The sequence below is a fragment of the Ursus arctos genome, unplaced genomic scaffold, assembly GCF_023065955.2.
Source record: "Ursus arctos isolate Adak ecotype North America unplaced genomic scaffold, UrsArc2.0 scaffold_10, whole genome shotgun sequence".
Taxonomy (NCBI): domain Eukaryota; kingdom Metazoa; phylum Chordata; class Mammalia; order Carnivora; family Ursidae; genus Ursus; species Ursus arctos.
This window is the reverse complement of record NW_026622764.1, coordinates 72,359,490-72,383,204: the sequence shown is the minus strand read 5'-3', so window position 1 is coordinate 72,383,204 and position 23,715 is coordinate 72,359,490. Positions and strand designations below refer to the sequence as shown.

Here is a 23,715-nt window from a genome sequence, read left to right as displayed (position 1 = left end):
GTGTCATTTGTCCTATCTTCAAACTGAGGTCAGAGTGTCACACAGGCCCCTCCCCAGGGAGCAAGGTGGACTGGAGTAAGTTGCATACTCTGGCTGTCAGCTCTGTGGAAATGCCACATGGGACATGTCACTCTGCCTCATGGTAAGTGACATACAGGCTAGCAGGCCATACTTGGTCAGCACTATAGGGCCGGCCTCTGGATTGGGCAAACGTAGTGGACTCCGCTGAGGCCTGCCGACTCTTATTTAAGAGAGTGTGTTCCGTTCTCGCCGAGTCTGTAGAAGGAAAAGAGCAGCCCTTCCGTGCGTTAGCTCTGAGTTCCACTACACGCCAGCACGGACGATCAAGGGGGGCCGTGGAAGTGCTCATTGAAAAGGCGGGATCGGAGAACAGAATAAACCAACCATTTCTGCCTGGTTGTCCAGGTTAGCACTTCGTTGCTGATCAGAATGGGCTTGGTCATAATTTTGGGGTGTGGCTGATGTGTCCATCCTGCCTATCTGTGGAATATTCAGGACTTCCTGACCATGTTACGTTCTGCCATCTCCTGGCACACGTATGATCATCTTGGGGGGGGGGTCAGTAGAGCATATAAAACCTGTGCTTTGGAGAAAGGATATGCTGTTGCTTTAACATTCGTGGAGTCATATCCTAAAACGTGAACCTGAGTTTTGGCAGAGCATGGCTGGGAACTCCGTTGACATTTTCTTTTCCTTGACAAGGCTTCAAGTCTTGCTGTAGGGAGCTGGCAGTAAAAATCAGTGATAACTTGTCAAGAAGCAGTGAATAATGAAAAAAAAGAGTATGAGTAACTAATGTCTGAAAATGCATATAGATGTATATATTACAGGCTTTACGTTTGAATATTTTTAAAAGAAAGGTATAGTCTGTAATCTCCGTTTGTTATAATAATGACCCTTAATCTCATTTTTTGAAGAGAATTTCTTATCCTATTTCTGTTCCTAGGGGTTTATGTCTTAGACTATACGTTGAATAGAATGTTTGCAAAACTCTGCAAGAGGATAAGGTAGTCTTTGGTCTTGAACATGGGAAGGAAATGCACACATTTCAGCTGGCATTTGGCTTACTGCCAAGGGTCAATGTCCCAAGGTAATTCAAGGAGCGATTCAGCCTCAGCATTTGAAAGGTAGACTTCATCTCCAGGGATCCATAAAAAATGGGAACAGGGAAACTGTGGTGAAGCAGAGCCCGAAATAATCACCTGGCAAAGAAATGAATTTATCAGGTCAAGGTAAAGGTTGGCATCCCCCATCATATTCGTTAAATACTTTCTTCATGCCAATGCTTGTATTAGCAAATTTAGTAATGATGGAGATAGTAAAAGGACACCCATCCCCCCTGAGAGGGAAAGCATACATCAGTTGGCTTTGTTGCTGGTTCTCCATTGGCTGAAGACAGTTGTTGTCTCAGTACAGCCTTGGAGGAGAGTATTTAGCCTCATCCTGGCCACTTTCCCATCCTCAGGGTCAATGAGGATGGTGAGAATGGTTTCCCGTGGGTCGTAGAGGTGAGAGTCCAAGGTCCCCCAAAATGTATTAATAAGTATCCCCGAAAGGAATAGACCTGAAATACTCTACCTTGATGTGTTGTACTCTTCATTTATGTTTTTCTCAGCAACCCGTGTTGTCCCGTAGTACACATTTCCCTTGACATTAAAGAGCTTCATTGAATGCCAAGCCTCCACTAGCACTCTGTGGAAAGCTCTGTCTTAGCTTGTTGGGTCTGACTGTGGCCAACCGGCATGCAGTCTTCAACGGGAAGAAAAGGCTACTGAGCCAACATAGTGTTCAGAAGCTGTGAAACAAAAAGGGGCAGAAAAGAGGGGCGAGCTCACCCTGTTACCCCACCCTGGGCATAATCCATAGCTGTTAACTCTGACAAACACCTCTGCTCCCCTGAGTGAGGGGAGACAAAAGAGTGATTCTTTTACACCGGGCTGGCTCATTTTCAATGACAATCTCTTGCCCTAGTTGCCTTAGAGACATCCACTCTGCTCTTTCTCTCAGGCTCCAGACCAAGAAAAACATGCTCCCAAGATTAGCCCATCCACATTTCTTTTGACCTGGCTAAAGAAAGAAAGGAGACCTGTTCCTTTTACAAGTCAGGAACGAAGTGTCAGGTGGCTTTGATTTATGACAGAAATAGGAAGAAGAAAGTTGAGGTAATAGCGCTATCCAAATAACCCTGCCCAGGAAACTGAGGGGTCAAGAGAGCTTATCAAGAGCCTTTTATAGGCAGGCTCTTCCGTATGGCAGAGAAGGGGCCAGATGGAGGGGGACAGCCTGAAGGTGAGGATGTGAACCCACTTCCTTCCGATGACGTTGGATTCATTCCCCGCCGCCCCCCCCCCCGCCGAAGACCGCCACGCAACTACAGATGGATCAGTAAACACCAGTTAAAAAGTGGAAAAAGAAAATCTGCCCTGTCCTAGGGCTTCTCTCCTTCCCACAAGATCCCTGCACAAGTAGATACTTTGCAGGTTTGTCATTAATAAAATGAGTGTGTGTGCTGACACGTGCATTCCTCCACCATCCTTCTCCCATGTTGCCGGTGATTGCTGAGTTCAGAAGTGTGCCCGGCTGCTTCCCTAGGAAGCCTCCCTCCGAAGGGCCCTGCTACCAGCTGCAGCCCAGCCAGCTGCAGGGGTGGGGCCCGCGGGGGCTCCGCCAGGAGTGGCCAGGTCTGTAGCCTGCCTGCGTCATCCTTCCCGCAGGTCACTGAATTGCTGTCTGAAGGCAACATCTTTTGGTGTCTTTCTCATGCCAGCAAAGCCGTGTGCCCTCCTGTCTGCTGTCACATCTGTGCTCAGATTGCTTAAATATTGTTTGCGACAGGGAGGTTTTAATCTGGTTATGCAGAGGGAAGCGGGGCTGTGGGGGCACGTTTAATTGGCTCCCAGCAGAGTAGTGAGTGCGTCTATGGAGTGTGGGTTTTTTTGTTCCCTCCCTCTAGAAGTGTTACCATTTTCACGTCCTATTAATGTCCTCTGGTTGTTAAATTACAGCCGCACGTTACAGCGGAGCTGGGTTCCCTCCTGGAGTGAATACAAATGAAGGGCATTTACTTGTATTTTTAGAGGTTTTGGAAAATGTAGTGATTTGTGGCTTTGATCAATCCTGTTGACTGGTATATGTCTGCACAAACCTGTTTCAAATAAATCTTTTGTTAAAGTAAATGATTGGACCGTGTTTTATTTTGGAATTTTCTCTTGCACTAATAAGCAGTTGCTGCCGTAGGGACTTGGGACGTAATACAGGGGTTCTGTCAGCAGGTGCAGGCCATGTATACGCTCTGCCCCAAGAGCCGATGGCCAAGGAAACGCTGTTCAATGGAGGAGCGCAGAAAAATGTGCACTGTAGATTAACATGAGCTCTGCCAGTCCTGGGACCCCTCATGAGAGCAGAGTCCAAGAGGCCACAATGAATTTGGGTTGACCACACAATGGAAAGAATCAAGCATCTAAGGGCGTCTCCCATCAGTTACTGGACTCCCCTTGGTTTATCTCCGTTTCCCTGCAAACTGAGATGTGAACAGTTCAAATTCTATTGTCAAGCATGAAATGACAACACCGTCCCTGAAGGGGTGCCGAACATGCCACCCAGAGTATGCCTCTCTGACATATTGATTATTTTGAATTGAAGGCCATTGAGAAACAGCAGATGCAGGGACGGCTCTTTGACCTCCCCCTTCTACCCAAAAGCAGGTCATAACATTGCCACTGAGAAAGGTACACTCCCTGCACCGGGAAGAGAATGTTCTTATCACTGGAGAGAGGGGGTGGACGCTGGATGGATCTGTACGAACGAACCTACTGAAATAACCCTGACCTTCCATTCGTTTCCCCTGTATCTTTCCCAAGGACGGTCCGACAGTTTACTGCCCCAGCCAGAGCCCCTTTGTCCGGTCCCATTCCCAATTTCTCTCTCTTTGTGTGAAAAGGTGTATAAGCTTCTAGATCTAATGGCTTCTCGGGGTCTTCATCTTCCTTCTGAAGATTCCCATGTACATGTAAAAATATTAAATAAACATGTACGTTTTTCTCCTGTTAGTCTGTCTTATGTCAATTAAATTCTTAGGCCAGCCACAGAACCTAAGAGTTTAGTAGAAGGAAGGAAGTTTCTTCTCCCTTCCGTTATTTTAAAGAGAGTAAGGGGACACCTGCCTGTTCCCGGAAGGTACCCTAAGTCACATTTAGGTAAGCATCCACTGTGTCAAGTTTCCCTGGGATAGACAAGTCACACGGCAGGGGCCACATTGCACCTGGGGTAAAAGGGGAGCTGGAGGACCCAGACGTTGGCCTGGGAAGCACGGAGGCAGGGCCCTTCCTCACTGGAAAGCAGCCTCAGGCTTGGTCTATCACCTGCTTGCCTGGCTTTGTGTGGGCAGTTCTTCCTTCAGCTGTGTGCAGTGAGGACAGACTCCAGGGGTGGAGGACAGAAAGGAAAGAAAGCTTTCGAGAGGTCGTTCCCTGCAGAGGCACCCGTCTGGAACCCCAAAATGTCTTCACGGCCCACTTCAGATTTACTATAGATTCGCAGAGCTGACTCTGATTCCTCCCAGATAATCTTATCACAGCTGAATTTGGCCATTTTAAGGCAGTCATGACCTCGGTGGCCACACCTGCAGGCGCGGGCAAGGACAGGAGGCGGGGCCACATTTCAGGCAGAGTTCTGCAGCTTAGGGCAGAACGGAGAAGGACTTCCTTCTGCTCTGCATAGGCCCAGCCTTATTTTCCTTAAATCATGCAAAATCGAAAATGATTTAATACAATCAATAGGAAAGTGTTATATTCTAAACCTTTGCCATTTCTTGGTCGTGTCTACAAAATCTGCCTTTGCTGCGGCAGTGATTTTTTTGAGATGTCATCCTTCACTCGTGCTCACCAGAATAAACTTGAATCATTGAGAGGCCATTAGCAGCTGAAGACAGTTTGCAGACCCTACATTTCTGCCTACAGCAATACTCTTTAGAATAGTTTTCCCTGTGACAAAGACTCCGGCTTCTTTGAAAAATCATTCAGATTCCACTATTTATTTTCAACATGTTTGTGTAAGAGACATATATAATGTGAGGGATTGAAATGTATATCAAAGCAACAGGGCACACGACAGGAACCCACTCCAGCCTCTAATCTTCTGCCTACATTCCATTCCACATATGACTCTTTCAAGGGAACTTTCCAGCAATTGTTGAAAAGGCCAGCCGTTGCTGTAACTGGGACTATGGGTGAGGTCTGCACTTTATTTTTTCCCAGAAGAGGACAAAATAAAATCCCTTCACCCACCAAGGCTAGAAGCACCAAACACACACAGTCCAGCTCATAAACATTAAGTTTTCATTTTCTTGAAATAGGCCATACACATAAATACAATTTTATTTTATTATACACATAGTAAAATTACATTTCTTGAGGGTGGGCCCCAAAGCTCCACCTTCAGCGATTTGCCTCTTCCAGAAACTGTGCTGTCCTTGACTTTCGACTGCAGAGTGATGGAAGTTTAAAGAAAGCTGCACAAGGACCCTAAGAGCCACAGCCTTGGCCTGAGCCGTGAATTGGCAGGGTCTGTCCTGGCAGTCGCTATTAGAGTTGTCGACATTGAATGCTACCTGTACTCTCTCCCCTGCTCCAAAGAAAACGTGTTTTGATTTGAAATATTCTAATTACCAAGAAAGTTCCTGATTTTCTCCCGACTTTCAAAATGGCAATTGTGCCTATATTAAGTTTTATTTGATTTAGAGCTCTTCTGCTGACCTAACACATCTTGCCCGTGGCTGGGGGGACCCATGGTTGTCCCTGTTGCTTTCCAAATGGCTTTGAGTGGAGGGTGTGGATAGAACAGCCTTCAGCCATAAACAAAGCTGTTAATGTCATTTCCCCCCTTCCCCGTGTCCTTAAGAGAAGCTGCCTGCTTCTTGTAATTACTTACAAAGATGGTTGCAGGAAAAGACCTTGGATTCGTCTCACGATTACATTTAAAATTGGATGGGGGTGGGAAGAGCGGGGCTGGGGGAGACCCTTACTCAGCTGTAAAAGAAACCACCTCCAAGTGAATTTCTTGGATACTTCAGCTGGAAAATGTTCTAATGGATTCCCACTTTCTGTGGATGCAGTGACGAGCCCCGGCAGGCTTGCTGCTGACGGGAATCACTGGGGAGCGGGGAGCTGAGGGTGCCCCCAAACCACCTGCACTGGTGCGTGAGGGAGATTCAGTCACACGTGCAGGAGGCCCTTGAAATCGTGTGTGGATAAACGCATGTGTGCGCAATCATGCATGCACACACGCCAGCTCTGTGGGAGAGAAGAAGACACAAAGCTACGTGAACACAAAAGAAAAAAATCCTTCTTAACCTCGAGAACTTCGCAAGGCAGCAACCTGCAACAACGCTATGGAAAGGGTATAAGGCTTAAAGCAGTTCTTATATTAGAAGACAGGAGAAAACCCGCTCCTGGCCACTGTGTGCGCTGAAAGGAAAATGTGGCAGGGCTCTATCAGCCTGGCCACATAGCCAAACATTTGTCTGAGAACCTGGGGCCTTCACTGCTAAAATGCCAAGGTCCCTGCTCCCAAAGCAGGGCCTCCGTGGGCCGGCATCGTGCAAGAGCAATGGGTGGTGCAGTTCAGGTGTGGTCCTGCGCTGACTGACGTCAAGGGAGACCCGCTAACGATCTTGAGCTCTGCCCATCCCAGGGAGCTTCAGCGGGGAGGGCATCAGGCACCCTTTCTCACTGCCCTTTGGAATACGAGCTATCTTCCAACACGGAAGATGTGTTGAGATGTAGAGGTGAACCAAAGTCCCCGCCTCACAGAGTAAGCTTATATTCTAGTGGGAGAGACAGACAATAAACAAAAGAACATATAATCTGACACCATGTCCTGCAGCATAGATGGTGTCTTAGTTTGGGTCTGCTACAGCAAAAGTACCATAGACTGGGCAGCTTCTAAGCAACAAACATTTATTTTGCTTATAAGCAACAAACATTATCTGGAGGCTGGAAGACCAAGATCAGGGGCCTGCTGATTTGGTCCGGGGAAAGCCTATTCTTGACTGATAACCTAGGAATGACTGCAGCAAGCCTAACGTGTGGAGAGATATGCATGCGTTTCGGGAACCAAGCGCCCTGTGGATGATGTCCAAGTGGGGCCCCTCACTCTGCATTCCACTGTACGGCAAATTAAGGCCACAAACACGCACTGAATGCCAGTGCGCTCCAAAGTGAATTGTAGCCATGAGGTTCTAACATAGTTCTAGCTCACTTTCTACTAGTCGTGGAGATGAATGTGGGCTTAAATACTGCTTGTCAATCACAGAGCTTTCTTATAAGTACATTGTGAAGAAGAGAAGTCACTGAATCACATGAGTTCCTGATACTTCTCAATAAAAGATTGCTGAAAGAATATTGATCATTAGATATTCAACAAACAAGTCTTTCTGTTCTAAGACATTTTTCATTGGATATAAAATTTTTTTTAAGATTTTATTTATTCATTTGACAGAGATAGAGACAGCCAGCGAGAGAGGGAACACAAGCAGGGGGAGCGGGAGAGGAAGAAGCAGGTTCATAGCGGAGGAGCCTGACTTGGGGCTCGAGCCTGACGTGGGGCTGGATCCTAGAACGCCGGGATCACGCCCTGAGCCAAGGCAGACGCTTAACGACTGCGCCACCCAGGCGCCCCTGGATATAAAATTTCTTAAAATTAAAACTAATACAGAAATTCTGGACTGGTTAAAAAAAAAGTGATCACTATAAATCATTCTTAGCCTTCCAATTTGTTATCAGGAGAAATTGTTTTAAGGTGGCGCTAGTGATTTCAAACTTTGCTATCCTCACATAGTTCTGTTGGGCCAAATATTTGGAGTCAACCTGTGACAAAAATCTAGATAGAAGCAGCAAATATCATTCTTACAGAGGTCACCACGAGAAGGGTCCAAGAACAAAGCAAACAGGACTACATTTCTATTCTGTCTCGGCCATTGTTAACTGAATGGCTATTTGAAAATTTTTGTAAGGGAAGAAAAATCTGTGTGCTAGTCCACATCATGTCAAGTTCTTTGGATGCTACTTTTCAGGACATGTGGCATTGCCTTGGCCTAAGGACGTCTCTTATTAAATTCCTTTTGAATACTTAGAATCTTTGTGTCCAAATACATTTTCTACCCTGCAGAGGTAAAGCGCACGCGCATGCGCACTGGACGCAGGCATCGTGCTAGGCGCCGAGGCGTCGTTTAGAGCTGAAGTCTTGGTCTCTAGCCTTGAGAAACTCGGCGTCGACGGGGACACGTACACGATTCAACACGGCACCAAGCACCACGACGCAAGGGGGCCAGCAAGTGCTGTAGAGAACAAAGAGGAATCCACACCCAGTGTGTGTGAAAGGAGCAGAGAACAGCACTGTCCCCTCCCCGGTTTCTACCGCTCTCGGTTCCCATAGCCCAGTCTCTATGAATTATTGGAGAACGTGAAAACAGGAACAACAAAGGATCAACAAAGAGTGTGGTAAGGTGAGGTTTTAAAGATAGTTTAAAATTTAGCCAAAAAGCCGTCACTTAATAGAACCGAGCCGCTGGAAAGCAGCCTACAGAACCAGTCCCATGTTGGGAGAAAGCTGAGGTAGCCACCGTCCTAGTATGTCACTTAATCCACACCACTGCCCGCGAGTGGATGTGATGCTGAGTCCCATTTTGACCAACTGAAGCTCCGAGAGGTGTCTTGACTTGTCACATAGGCTTGTGACGGGTGGAAGAGGAACTCGAATCCAACTCCCACCTCCTCCCAGGCCCATGTTTGATTTACCTCAAAGGGCTGTGCTGAAGCAGGTCTCCCAGAAGACGCCTGCGAAGTCCCCACCAATGCAGCTGCCCAACTCCGATGGAACACTTAGCTTTTATTTTTGCCTTGAAATGAGACATTTTAAGTACTCCGAATTCAGTCACCCACTGGATACACAACTGTCATGAGTAGATTAGCAGATCTGCGACATACAGTCAGAAAGAAGAGGAAAGTCCTAGGAGCCATTGGGATCACAAAACACAGTGTCAGCTTGAAGATGCCGGTTATTGACTTCCAACCCCACGCTTCCGGCCCTGCCCTGTGATGTTGTGGTGGGGCAGCCAAGCCCCTTACCCTTTGCCTGCTGGCCGTGCTAGGCTCTGCCAACAGGGGGCGCTAGACGGAGCCTGAAAGGCGGGAAGAGTAGAAGGGCAAGGTCCTGTCTGTCCCCTGACCTGTCCATGTCCACAGACACAACCTCCACCCTGGCAGCAGTTGGCACCAGTTTCCCGCTTTGAAAACATTTGGCATTCCCAGAACCAACCACACTGTGTCCTCCTGGGGTCCCGGTCAGCAGGTGCCCCCTCTCTAAGCATGACAGGGCCTTTCCTTCAAGCATCTGGATTCTAACACTCCCAACTTCTTCCCTTTGTTCCTTTGAACCTAGGGGTAGTAACTGCCTCAGTTAATCACTAGCTCTGCATTGCCTCAGTTTCCCCCTTTGCTGTTTCAGTTCCCTAACACCTGTTTAACCCATGCTTTTTACAAATTCTCTGTTACAAATAATTGGTGTGACAATGGCCATATCTACTAAGGCAAACATCCACATATCCTCGGCTAGAGCAATTCCTCTCCTGGAATTCCACCCAAGAGAGCTGAGGGCTGTGTTCACCAAAATATATGTTTAGAGATGTTCCTAACACCCCAGCCTGAGAGTAACCCAAACATCCATCAACAGTAGAGTGGATAAATACAGTATATTTATGGTATTTTTCTATGATGGAATACTGCACGGCAATGAAAAGGATCTGCAGCTGCTCTCAACAGCAATCACAACACGGAGTGAGGGAAGCTGGACACGGAAGACTACATGTTGTGTGATTCCATTTGTGTGAAGTTCAAAACCAGGCAAAGCTAATCTCCGGCGAGAGAGATCAGCGGAACCCTTCTCTTTGAAGAGGACTGTCAACAAGATTCTTTGTGTCTTGACCTTGATGATGGTTTATTGAGCTGTACATTTACAATTCGTGTGCTTTCCTGTGCACAGAAAATGATTCAGTGTGTGTTCCTGACCGAACACCAGTTGGTTCAGAGAGATACCAACTGGCAGACTAGGAAGGCTCCGTAGGTATAGCCAAACGCAGTGGAGACAGAGGAGAGAAATCCTGAGTGCAGAGGAATCAGACAGGCCACCTAGGGCATCACAAAGAGTGGTATTGATTCACCGTCAGAGAAAGCCAATTCTATGCAAGTCTCTTAGGCAACCTAAAAACACTAGAAATATAGACTAACCCAGGTAAAACCAGTTATTGAAACAAAAAAAAGAAAAACCTCCTAATGTTCTATCTATCTATATCCGACATATTTTGTCAATATAAATTACATATTTCTTTGTATCGGGCAGGTTAAAAAAATCTGAAAAGAAATTAAATTATAGGGGCGCCTGGGTAGCGCAGTCGTTAAGCTCTGCCTTCGGCTCAGGGCGTGATCCTGGCGTTCTGGGATCGAGTCCCACATCGGGCTCCTCGGCTGGGAACCTGCTTCTTCCTCTCCCTCTCCCCTGCTGTGTTCCCTCTCTCCCTGGCTGTCTCTCTGTCACATAAATAAATAAAATCTTAAAAAAAAAAAAGAAATTAAATTATATGTGTATTATAAAAACCTACCAGACGCTGCTAGCTTGGGCGGTACGTTATGTCTTTTTTCTCCACACCAACCCGAGGAGGTAGGTGTTGCTGATGCCCTTTCCCAGAGGCACGCTGACGTTCAGAGACATGAAAGTTCACGTTGAAGGCCACACCATCGCTGGCAGAGATGGGTTCTAACTTAGGTCCACCCAACTCCAGAGGAAGTTCGATACAACCAGTTACAGCTGAGACGAGGACAGCTGAGGGCTGCAAACCAGCTCCGGTTTTAAAAAAATCAGTCAAGAATTGATAGGAGAGTCTTGGATGAGATAGCCTCATATAATAAGTTATTTCTGTTTCAAATTTTCCTGTGATCATTCTGCACACATATGTATACACACGTGGTAATTTTATATACATGTTGCAGATGGTAATCAGTCTTCTGCAGCTATTATGTCTACTGAGTAAATAATGTCTTGTGCAACCTATGATTTTTCTAAATGGAAAGCCCTACACTTCAAGATGGTTGAAACTGAGATGCAAGTTTTCTGTTTAAAATCCATCTTAAGGCCGCCACCATACACTTTTTACCCCTTTTATCATCTCTCATTTAAAAGCTTTTTTTTTAAAGCATTAACTTTAAATTTCTTGTTCCGTTTTTTTTTTTAAAGATTTTATTTATTTATTTGACACAGAGAGACAGCCAGCGAGAGAGGCAACACAAGCAGGGAGAGTGGGAGAGGAAGAAGCAGGCTCCCAGCGGAGGAGCCTGACGTGGGGCTCGATCCCAGAACGCTGGGATCACGCCCTGAGCCGAAGGCAGACGCTTAACGACTAAGCCACCGAAGAGCCCCTTAAATTTCTTGTTCTCGATTTGAGTCTAGTTCCTTCAATTTGGGGTACAAATGTTGAAGGCATTCTGAAGATTTAACTGTAAAAAGCACAATGACCCTCACTGCCAACTCCCTCTGTAAAACTGTAATGTTATCTCAAAGTTATGCGGTCATGGTACTGTGCGCTTATAGTTAACAGTCAAAAATACTGAACTTCTTCGACAGGAGTCACTGTTTCTCTCGGGTTTTATTCTCCCGTTTCTCACTGATAGAGGATTCTATCCGGAACAACAGAGGGCAAAGAAAAGCAAATGCAAATCATGAACTAAAAAATGTTGACCTAGAGTATCTTTCATTTTTAGGAAAAAAGTTAATAATTTCTAACTCTTTGTCATCTCTCCCCGACTCAACCCCTTCAAGGCACTTGAAGCCCAGGAACATTCATGTTTTCAATTTAAGAAAAAAACTCCAGAAGGCAAAGAAATTTTCTATATAAGTTTTTTGGAATGAATAAGCTGAATGAAAATAGCTGATCTCCGGCTCTTAAAAAAACAGAGAGAAAGGGCGAGGGGTAGCAGGGTGGAATTGTCCTCAAGGCTCTAGCATCTAAAAAGGAAAAGAAAAGGAGGATTAAGGTTGAGTGATGAGGAAAGGTGTTCTCATTTGTATGCATGATTTATTCCTCCTTGCAATGTTTAGGCTGCTCCTTTTAAAAATGAAAGGGGTTCTAAAAGTTGAACACAAGGGGTTTGCCTTCCCCCGTGGCCAGGTCCAGACCCACTGCCCGGCTACCGGCCTTGAGCTCCCTCCACTCAAGATTATACAGCCTGCTCGGACGCTTTGATTTATCTCCTCAAGAGGCGAGGGAAAGAAGCAGAATGGGGAGGAGATCACAGATTATAAAATCCTAGAAAGTTCCCTTAACTGTAACCACTGATCCATTATTTACTTAGCAGGAACTCAGCAAGTCCAGGAAGGCGGGCAGTTTCCTGGGCCACTCCCTGTCCATCCTAATGACTGACAGGTTAGTCGGATTTCTCTGCCCATCATAATAACCCCTCTCCCCAAATTCCGCCAAGCTCCGCCAAGAGCATAGATCAAGCAGAGGTTTGCAGTGGACAGTGTAGGGAAATACACATGACACGTTTTAATGGGGCAGTTCTGGCAGTGGGAGCCCAGGCCAAATTAGTGAGAAGTCTGGACGCCGAAGTCCCTTAAACAGAAACAAACGTATTCCTTTTAAGCATTTGAAAAGCTGAAGCAATGGAAAGCCAGCATGCTGCTCATTCATTTAAATGGCTTTTAAATGAATCACTGAGGGTCTGCGTGGTAGGGAGACAGAATATGAATTTGCAGGAAACAGAGCCTCTGACTAAGACGGGGAGTAGTGTGTTTGAGTGTTGTTACCAGGCCCTGGGGGGGGGGGGGCAGTGCTGAGGGCAAGCCCTTCCCTGCCCCAACCGTGAGCACCACTGAAACTTTTCTCCCCTGTGTCCAGTCCATTGGTGGACTTCTGCCCTATCTTTCCTCACCAACTTAGTTCTGATGGTCATGGTTTCTTCAAGAAATACTTCTGAAGGCACCTGAAATCTGAATTTGTATCCAAACAAGGAGAAAAGATCAGCCATAGAATTCATGAAATAAAACTGTGCAATCTTGAGAAAAACAAGCTCAAAGTACATTTAAGACAGGAAGTATTAGTCATGCATCTAGGAACGTAATCAGAAGTGGAGCACTAGCCTGAAACCGGGGGTATCGCAGAGTAGATGGGCCAGACCCACATGCATTTGTCTTAATGGTCTTCTTGCCACTTTGGACGTTGGTATTACTGTGAAATTGTAACTTTTCCAGACACAGCAGGAATGATAGGAGATGCTTAGTTTCCCAGGGGCCCTTAAATGGACAGAAAGAGCTGGTTAATTTCTTCTTCTTTACAATCAGAGGGTCTGATTTTCTTTTTTTTTTTTTTTTTAAAGATTTTATTTATTTATCTGACAGACAGCCAGACAGAGAGGGAACACAAGCAGGGGGAGTGGGAGAGGAAGAAGCAGGCTCCCAGCAGAGGAGCCTGATGTGGGGCTCGATCCCAGAACGCTGGGATCACGCCCTGAGCCAAAGGCAGCCGCTTAACAACTGCGCTACCCAGGCGCCCCAGAGGGTCTGATTTTCTGCCCCCCACAGAGGGATACAGAAATCCCCAGAACCATCATGAACAAAAGGTTTAGATGCAGAAGAAAATGTACAGCAGCAAACTATTTTCCCATCTGCAACTGCTCCTTTTTTTCCAGCAGACATTAAAATATTCCTACTGGGTACAAAACACCATACAGATTCTGATTTCACAATAGTAAGGAAGGTATCCTTAAACCAGCTGTCTGAACTTTTACTTTGGCAGTTAAACTTCTCGAGTTTTCACCAAAATTGAAAAGGTCTGAGGGTGCTTCAGTGATGTTATTCATACTTTTGGAAAGACCAGGTAGCACTAAGTGAAGAGCTCATTTATTAAAGTGCCCTTATGCTTTAATCGTGATATTTAATACCACAGAGAAAAGAAGGAAAAGTTAGTCTTAGAGAAGCAAGTACTCCCAGCCCTCCATGTTTAAGAAAAGGCTGTGAAAAATGTCACAGAGGGACTCCTGCATCAGGTAAGGATGGACTAGATGAGGGATGGGTGAGCTAAGACCAACGGCCAAATCTGGTCCGCTACCTGGTTTTTATGGCCCAAGAGTTCAGAATGATTTTTACATTTTGAAATTGTTGAGACAAACAAAAAAATCAAGTATTTTGTGACATGTGAAAATAGTATGAAATTCAAACATTAGTGTCCATCAGTAAGGTGTTACTGGAACCCGGCTACACTCATGTGTTTATGTATCCCCTCCGGCAGCTTTGCGTGACAATGGCAGAATTGCGTAGCTGGCGGAGACCATCTGGCCTGCAAAACCTAAAATATTTACTCTCTGGCTCCTTCCCAGAAAAAAAAAAAAAAAGTTTGCTAATCTCTAGGCTGAGTAATCTCTGAGGTCCTTTTCACCTCCACATTTCTAGGAATTTTACTTCCTTAGATAATCAGGCTCCTCCCCCAAAGAGAAGGCATGGAACATGCATTAGCCCCATAGTATAATGATCCCAAACGACTGTCTCCGTTGTGTTGTCAACACTTCCCATGGAATACGTAAAATAACACTCACTCCTAGAATATAAACTTCCCAGGTATTGATTACTTTTAAAGGTAAGCTCTTGATTCTAGAAAGCAATATTTATCATTTTTAGCAATTTTATGATGCTAACAGGCTAAATAGATCATCTGAAAAGTTACCAAGTAAAACAAAACAAAAAACCCAACTCCCTTGGAATTCATACCATAAAATATTTATTAATAAGTAAAATGATTTCCCCTGCCTTTGTTATTTAAAAAAAATTTGATTGAGCATCTTCCTTGATATCTCTTGCCAACAATGGTTTTACATCATTCAGTCATGAGAGGGCGCGAGATGATGGACAGATATAGAGAGGAGACTACGGCAGCTAGCTGATGAACGGGTGGACGGATAAATATAGATATAAACGTGTGAAAGACCGTACCTTACAATGTTTTAATTGCAAACCTCAGTTTTGCCAGCAGTTGGAAATTTGCTTGCACATACTTAGACGTATTTCTTTTAAGTAAACGATACACGGACTCACTCGAATTTCATAATTCAGAACATTAGTAATGAATGCAGTGCTTGTTGAGGACTAAGAGAGGAAAACAAAAACTAACTTTGTGGGGAAAGAAAGGCAATATCTCTTTGAAAAGCTTTTCTCTTGACTCAACAGTCCCCACTGCCTGAAAAATAAGCCATTTTGATAACAAGAGTATAAGAAACCTTATGATTTGCAAAGGAAATTCTATTTGTGGTTTAAATTTCATCCCAAGTCTCAGATTATGGCTGAGAAGCTAGACGAAGTATCTTTGTAAAGCATTTCTTTGAATTTTTATAGGAAAACAAGAAAACGTTTGATCAGATCTAGGCAGTAATGCTGATCTTCATCTGTAACAGTAATTACCTGCACACGGTGCTGTATAGACATGGGGTCCGAAAGCCGAACAGAACGAATGCCAAGCCGTACCACACGGTAAAATTCAAAGTAACCCGGAGAAGTAGCAGGTGACAGTTTGTGATTTCAATATAAAAACATCTACTTGCTGCTTCTCAGATGTCACTGTAAAGTCAGCAAATCAGATGATACGATAGAGAATGAGATGAATGGAGTATTACTACACCCCTGCTACTTCCAAGCTTAAAATAATCCCAGAGTTCTGAAATGTCATTAGTTAAGTAACTATACAATTTCTTTCAGTCTCTTTTTAATGTAGAAAATCACTTTGTAATAAGATCTCTACACAAGGTAAAAAAGCACAAAATAGACCAAAAAAGAAAAAAAGCACAAAAATAGACAAAATATATATATCTTTTTACAATGAAATTAAGATGTGCCTAGGAAACACTGAGATGGAGGAATAATCTAGGGAGTTCCAACTGGATTTCCTTTCATCAAAGTTCTGTTCTTTACGTCTTCCCCTGAACCTTGGATGCTTATACAAATCGTCCCCAGGTCAAAGGGAGGGAAAAGGTATTCTGATCTTGTACAGTAAAAAACAAAAAAAGAAACACTAATAAGGATATAATAAAAACCTTAGTCTACCCAGTTACAAAATTCTTCTGACAGCCATGCCTCAAGGGCACTTAAGGCCTCAAGCATTTGTCACACAACCAGGGGCAACAACACAGTCATCTCCAAATGATGCTTTTTTTCCATCATAAATCGATCATGCACTGGGATGAAACGTATCCAGAAAGGCTAATTCGGGAAGAGACGCTTTCATACACTTGGGGGCCAAATGAAGCGATCCAAAAGAACGGGGCTGTCTGCACCAGCAAGGCAGGCAGACTTCCTCGTAGAGAATCCTTTCCAAGTCTACAGCCTCCCTGGGCTCCTGGGTCTCGTAAAGGGACCTGGCCGGCGCCCCGAGTTACACAGTCACAGCTGGGTACATCTTCTGTTCACTGTTAGTGTGAGGGAAGGGCGCCTGGATCTGCCGGTAGCCCGTCTGCAGGCTGTCCAGGAAAGGGGGCACGGGAGTCATAGGCACAGAGTCGTGCTGCACCGTGTACCCCACATAGGGGGGGTGCAGGTACTGCCCTTGATGGGGCACAATCTGGGTGGCCTGCTGACAGTTCAGCACGGAGAAATTTGTGGGCATGTTGACATACACGTTGTTCATGGTCCCCTCGGGCAAGCAGCAGTTGGTCTGGGACCTTGTGGGGGGCGCCCGGGCCCCTGAGTTGGCGCTGGAGCTGGAGCTGGCCGCTGTGCTGGACTGGCGGGAGGATGACCCTCGCGAAGTGCTGGCGCTGGGGATCATGGGGATGGTCTCCATCAAGCGGTTCCCTCCCGGGGCACGGCTCTGCTGGGGCTCCTGCTTAGGCCGGAGGCATCTGCAGCAACAAGCGGCCACAAGCGACCCCAAGATGATGAAGGCGACAAAGACGGACCCAACGATGAGGAATGGCACGTAGATGGGGACTAAAGGATAAAAACACATCATCAGGATTTACTCTCAGAATGCAGTGAGAACCGGTGCTCGGCAGCGGAGATCCACAAATGAGCGACGTGCATACCCGGAACTGAACGACCAGTGTGGGGCCTCCCGTTGCTGGGCAGGCTTGCAAGCTTATTAGCAGTCCACAGGATGCACCGTCCTTTATCAGGCCCTTAGGAAAGGTGCTAGGGCCCTATAGGCAGGGCAGATCAGCACCCCCAAAAGCAAAATGGTTAACCTTCACAGCTAGGCTCACCAACTGCAACACTGGCTGAGACAAATGTCCAATTTAGCAAAAATATGAATTTAATGTTTTGAGACTTCTAAGAGTCCTACAATAACTCAGTGGCTTAAACTTAAGTCTGCCCTAACAGATGGGTGCAGGATCTGCATCGAAATGAGTTACATTATTTAAGTCTTTTTTCCCCCAAAAATGATATTCTTTGCAAACCTCTTTTGCCACTTTTGAACTGTTTTTTTCTCAGGCAAATAAATAAAAAATTGAGGGGCACCTGGGTGGCTCAGTCGGTTAAACGTCTGCCTTCGACTCAGGTCATGATCTCAGGGTCCTGGGAGTGAGCCTGAGGTCAAGCTCCCTGCTCAGCAAGGAGTCTGCTTCTCCCTCTCCCTCTGCCCCTCCCGCCACCAGCTTGTGCTCTCTCTCTCTTAAATAGATAAAATCTTTGAAAAAAGAAATAAAAAATTTAGGTCTAGCCATGCCCATTTCCAAATCTATAATGTAAGATACAAAGGTCAAAAAAGGGTTAAAAAAAAAAAAGACATAAAAAGCACCTCTGTACTCACTTGCCCAGCTGAGGGCTGGTCCTTGGGCCCACGCGCACTGGAGTGGAAAGGTGGAGTGACTTATGTACGGGGAAGCTATTTGAGGCCACAGGTCAGCATGAAGCAATGTACCAAGAAGAACAAATGTTGACAGCAACCAGACATTTGTTCCAGGAAGAAGAGCAGCCCCCAGTGCTCAAGAAGGCCCCCAGGTGGGCCCAGGGTGGCTGGAGCTCAGCAGTGACACCTGGACTTAACAACACTGGGTTCTGTGTGCAGAACTATCGGGAAAGCCTGCAGACCATAAAGCAGTGGGCATCATCTTTAACACGTGAGGTGTATTCTGAAAAATAATGTGAAAGATGAAAAGAACAACTTTCCTCTAGTTGGTAGTGAGTCCCATTTTTACACTATGTTACTTGAAACAAGCTTCTGGAAGCCATAGGGCTAACACTCTAGGGCTTTCAGAAGCTAGACACACTGACTGATGGGGGCAGAGAATGGGGAGAGAGGAGGCTGCAGAAGGACTCAGAGCCGCTTCTGTGAACTTCCACCCCATGTTACCAAGAACCGGTTTTTTGATGCGCCCCTTCCCGTTGCCTCGACTATTTGATTGGAAAATACGTAAGGACAGGAACTAGGGCTCCCCAGTCCTAGCCAAGCCCAGGGCCAGGGCAGTGGTACAGGGCAGCACTTGGGGAACAAGCCCAGTTCTCCCACACTTCTGAGGTCAAATTCGTGAAAAACCCTTGGACGGCTGCTAGAGCAGCGGGCTTTCTAATTATGCTCCTTTCTACGGCTCTGATATTCCTGACCGTAGGGTTTTTAGAATATAGTGCCACGTGGAGTCCTGGAAGAATCATGCCCTGGTGAAGTAAAACATACTTTACAGGCATTTCACCGAAGGCTGACATTTGAAGATTTCCTAAGTCTTCAATGCTGAAGAATAAATACTATATTTACATGGTGCCCGTTCAGTGGGTGGGAGCACTGGCTCCAGGGCCTGCAGTGAGCACAGCGCGTCTTCGGATGATGGGACTGTTCTAATAACAGGCTAGCCATAACGTCCTGGAGCAGTGGACGCAGGTGATAAATATTTCATTAAATTAAGATACCAGCCTAAATATGTTATTAGGATGTAAACAAACAAAAGTAAAAAAAAAAAAAAGAATACTTCAAACATGACAGCAGAAACTAGCTGAAAGCAGGATAAGTCCACAGAATGAGTTTCGGGGAGAAAGAACTGCTCTCCTTCCAGGATTTTTAATTGGGAAGGTATATAACCACACAGAGGTAAGGAATGCTGCGCTCCCATACTCTCTGCACTGCCTGATAGGCATGTGGTCCTTGACTGCAGAAAAGAAGTGAGAGGAACAGAATTTTTAGGAAAAAAGATTTAAAAGTAAAGTGAAGAAGGCACCCACGCACATCACACGGCCTCATGAGGAGTCGGCTGCCTCCTGATTTGTCCAAAGTCAACCCAACTTTTTAGAGATCACTAATGAGCCCAACTTAGCAGATACAACAAGGTAGCAGTTCCGTCTTTGGCTCATTTCTTCAGGCTTTAGTCCGCCACCACACACCCCTGCAACCATGAGCTCCAGCTTTAAGATGGCACTTTTTCTGCAATGATTACCCTCAGTTCTCCACTCCTCAGATTTAAGGCAGCGGAACAATAGGAGTAGCTTGCTCATAAAATGCCTGCCTGCAAAGGGAACAGCACTGAAGAGAGCTGCCTGCTACCAGGCCCCTGAGACAGTTCTGTAAACACACAGCGCCAAAGCTCAGGGAGCTTAAACCCTGGCTCAGGGTGCTGGTAAAAAGTCTCCTCCTTAACATAACCACCTGCAAAAGGAGGAGACACCCATTCTGTGACATGTTTGCCATTTGACCTCTACCCCTAGCCTGGTGCTAACTCCTCCCTCCCACACACACACAGTGGTGTAGACCCTCAAGGGAGGCAGTCTGTGAGGTTTCTGAAGAATGGAGGAAGTAGAACCTATCAAATTCGTTCCTGGATTTGTTTATGTTTCCAGCTCTGGCAACTTAAAAAAAATATAATTTTAAAAAATCAAAGCCACAAAGAGCAAGCTTGGGCACTGCTCTAATGTTACACCTACTAAGTCTGACGTGGTCAGGAGAACTGTCCAGAAACCAGAGAGGCCATGCAGCCAAGTGCTCCAGAGGATGAGAATGCCGCGGGGTCTGGTACAGCGCATCACCCACAAGAAGGCCCTGAGGAGCTGCCTGCCTTCTGCGGAGCCTTGATGGACGGAAGCTCCCCCCACCAACGCTGTCGCTGGGGTCGCGCCCTCACCACTTCCTGGGGTACCATCAAGACACTCACCCTTACTAGAAGTTAGGCCCGCGGAGAGAGGAGGTATGGGAGGGGAAACAGAGGTCCCTGGCCAGGAGGAATGCGGCGGTGTCTGCACCCCACACTGCCTGACGTATGTGATTTTCTCCGGAAAATCCAAGCCAACCCACTCTTTGGGTGGCAGATGGGGAAACTGAGGCTCAGGGCAGTGAAGTGGTGCTCCACTTGGCACAAGTTAACAGCTGGGCCAGGATGCAGACACCACCTCCTGGTCCAAGACCTTTTCTGAAATTTCAGTGCTCCCTATTCCTTTCCCGTCCCCAGGCTGCCCGGGCGAAGCTAACCTCCCTCCCCTCTCGGGCCCGGACCCGCCTGTCCTACCTGCCGAGCCGTCTGGGCCGTCTTTGTCCGCCCGGCCAGGCTCGCCAGCGCCCTGCTGGCGGTCGTTGTCGCAGCCGCCCTGGTCCAGGCGCGCCTCGGCGCTGGAGCAGCAGTAGCGCAGCGCGCAGCTGCCGCAGCAGATGGTGGCGTCGCCGCCGTCGAAGCGCTCAGGGCACTGGAAGCCGATGCGCCAGACGCCCTGCGCGTCCAGCCAGCCGTGGCAGTACTCGCCGCTGGCCCGCGCCCCCGCCGCCAGCAGCGCGGCCAGCAGCAGCTGCAGGAGCGACGCGGCGTTCCGAGGGGAGGCGGCGGGCGAGCGGCGTCCGCCCCACATGGCACCACCCTGGGCGCGGGCGGCGCGGCTCCAGCGGGCGCAGAGCGCTCTCTGGGAAGTCGCGGTCCCGGCGAGCCGGCTCCCAGTGGTGCGGAGGCCGGGTCCTGGACGCCCGAGCGTCCCTTCCGCGGCGCTCTCCGAGGGGGCCTCTGCCCTCTGCCGCGACGTCCAGGAGCTGACGACGCCGGGCTGCCGGGGCAGGGGTCCTAAGCCATCCCTCCCTCGGCCGGGCGGCCCGGTCCCTGGTGGGGCTGCCTGGAGAGCGGACACTCGCTGACGTAACTCTCTGGGCGTAGAGTCAGAGGGGTCCCGGAGCTGCCGTCCCGCAGCCCCTGGAGGCTTCACCCGCGAGAGGAGCCTCCCCGCGCATCCCCGAGGGGATGCTCACTCCCACTGCGGACCTGAAGCCAGGTCGCTGCCGCGGAGTTTAAGCCTCGGGGTCCCGCGCACGAGTCGGGGAGCGTCTCCCCTCCTTTATTCCCCTCTCGGGAGGCGAGAAGGGGCCAAAACGGCGGGCAGCGCGCGCAGGGCTCCGGGCAGCAAGTGCATCGGCCGGCCGTGCTCAGCCTCCACAGCTCCGAACTCGGTCCGCATGGCTCGGGCAGCGCTGCGCCCCGCGGGGCTGACCGCCGATCCTCCCAGCGCACGCCGGCGTTCGGGACACGAGCGACGGTCCGGCGCGCCCCCGCCGCAGCCCCGGGAGCCTGCCCGGCTGGCGGCGGCCGCGGCTGCTGCTGGGCGCGGGTCCAAGCGGGCGGCTGGCCCCCGGCTCCCCTGCTCCGCCTCTCCGGCTGCAGCTCGCTCCCACGGGCGCCGGGCAGCTTCCGTCCGGCTCTCCCTCTCGCCTTGGCCGCCGCTTCCCTCGGGAGGGGCGCACCGATGGGAGACTCCCACGGAAGTTTCAGTCCTTGGGGCTGCGGAAGAAGCCGAGCGCGGCAGCCGCCTGCACACTCACAGCACCCGGCACCTAGCCAGCTCCGACTGGACTCGCCGTGGCAATGCGCGGCGCTCTTAAGGGCCGGCGGCTCCTAGGACGCGCATGCGCGCTGCGCGGGCTTCCCTCCTCCCCGGGACTCCCGGAGGCGCCTGGAGCCCTTCACCTTCCGACGCCCGTGGGGCCGCGGGCAGCCGGCTGGGATAGGCGAGGGAGAAAACAGAAGTCAACGATCTGGGCCTTGCTAACACAAGAACAGCGATAATGGTAATGAAAGCAGACTAAGCTGGCTTATGGAAGATCCTCGGCATTCGATTTGATTCTTAAAACTTCCCCAAGGAAGGATTATAATTACTTCCCATTTTACAGACAGTGAAATTGCCACTCAGATTAACTGTCTCTCTCAGCTTCCACCAGCTCGTGTCCTGGCCACGACTGGTCACAGACCACAAACGTGGATGTCTGTGGAAGGGTTGGCACGCCTGGGGCTGCCTCTGGTGGGCTCCGGGCTTCCGCCAGGTGGAATGGAGAGACTACAGGAAAAACATTATAAATTTGGCCACTGTCTAGATGATCTGTGTCGAATTTTTTCTTTCCATATTTGGCCTTGGCGATTTACTGGGTTTAAGCAGAAAGGTGCCTCCGTTCAACATTTGGCCTTACGGGTGCAGACAGCTGCAGTGAGGAAGCAAACAAGGTTCAGACAGACCCGAAATGCGGCTTTGATGAAGGAGAAATTAATAGCTTCTCCCTTGCGGAAGCTAAAACAACAGGTGCTGATGCTATTAAAGCAGCAGTGATTATTTTTAAAAGAACTAGTGACCCTTCCGACACGGTCTGGAAGTCAGCGGACCTGATACCTCGGCCCAGCCCTACCAGTAAAGAAGTACTGCATTTTGTTGGCCTCAGTTTCTTCCTCTTTAAAGTGGAGCCTGGGATGTGACTAAGGTCCCTTCCAAGTCCTCGACTGTAGAGCACAAGACAATTGCATTCACAGCAAAGACACTGCTGTTCACACAACCACTGGGCACTTGTGTATGCCTGGTAAATGCATAGACTCAGACGTGGTTAATGTTCTTCCACTCGGCCCAACACAATCAATCAAACCAAAAGAAAAAAACCTACCCTCTCCTCCATCCTCAATGGACACCTCATTCTTTTCACTAAGCCTCTCTCCAAGGATTGCAATTAATTTCATTGCTTTTGGGGGGTTAGTTTCAGCTTCATAAAATTATGTATTTTAAACGCACCAGCCACCAACTTTTCTCAACCCAATATGTTAACAAAATTTCAATGTCAAATTTTTCATTCAACAACACGTGTTAAGGTCTTACAGTAAGTATATTGTACTCTGTTGGGTACCGTGGATTCATCGAGGATCCAGACATCACCGACATTCCCTTCAAACCGAGCTCAAGGTCTCTGGGGTAAGACAAATTGGACAGAGATACAAAGAGTTGAATAAACACAGATAATGTAAGTCTGATAGAAGCTGTGATTGGTGGTGTACTGGGTCAATTTAAGCACATAACCTAGGGGTGAGGAGGCTCGGGAGGTCAGAAAAATCATCAGAGGAATGGCATTAAGTTAGACCAGAAGTAAGTGAGGAAAGACCCAGTTATTTCAGGTTGAGTCATTTTCTTAAAAGATCCTATTACCTAGGTTTCCTGAGGGCTTATTCTGTACCAGGCCCTGTGCGGAGGTTTACATATATGGCCTCATGGAATCCTCACAAGAACCCTATGAAGAAGACATAGTCACTATGCTCATTTTACAAGTGAGGACAACTTGCCCAGTCCATGCAGATAGAAATTGTCTGTTTGCCTGGACTGCACCAAGTTCTGGCCTACTCCACCACACTGCCAGTCCCCATAATCTCCACTGCAGTAAGCCCCGGATTGACGGTGAGC

The 23,715-nt window shown here is 47.8% G+C and overlaps 1 protein-coding gene across 1 annotated transcript; it reads right to left on the bottom strand.

Annotated features, from left to right (window-relative positions):
* Positions 1–13,756: 13,756 nt before the first annotated feature.
* Positions 13,757–20,896, bottom strand: SHISA2 (shisa family member 2). Its single transcript, XM_026493020.4, has 2 exons — positions 20,538–20,896; positions 13,757–17,040 (listed from the first exon to the last, which is right to left on the bottom strand). Exons 1-2 carry the CDS (start codon positions 20,869–20,871, stop codon positions 16,487–16,489), a joined length of 888 nt encoding a protein of 295 aa, XP_026348805.1. The 5' UTR covers positions 20,872–20,896; the 3' UTR covers positions 13,757–16,486.
* Between the last annotated feature and the right edge of the window lie 2,819 nt (positions 20,897–23,715).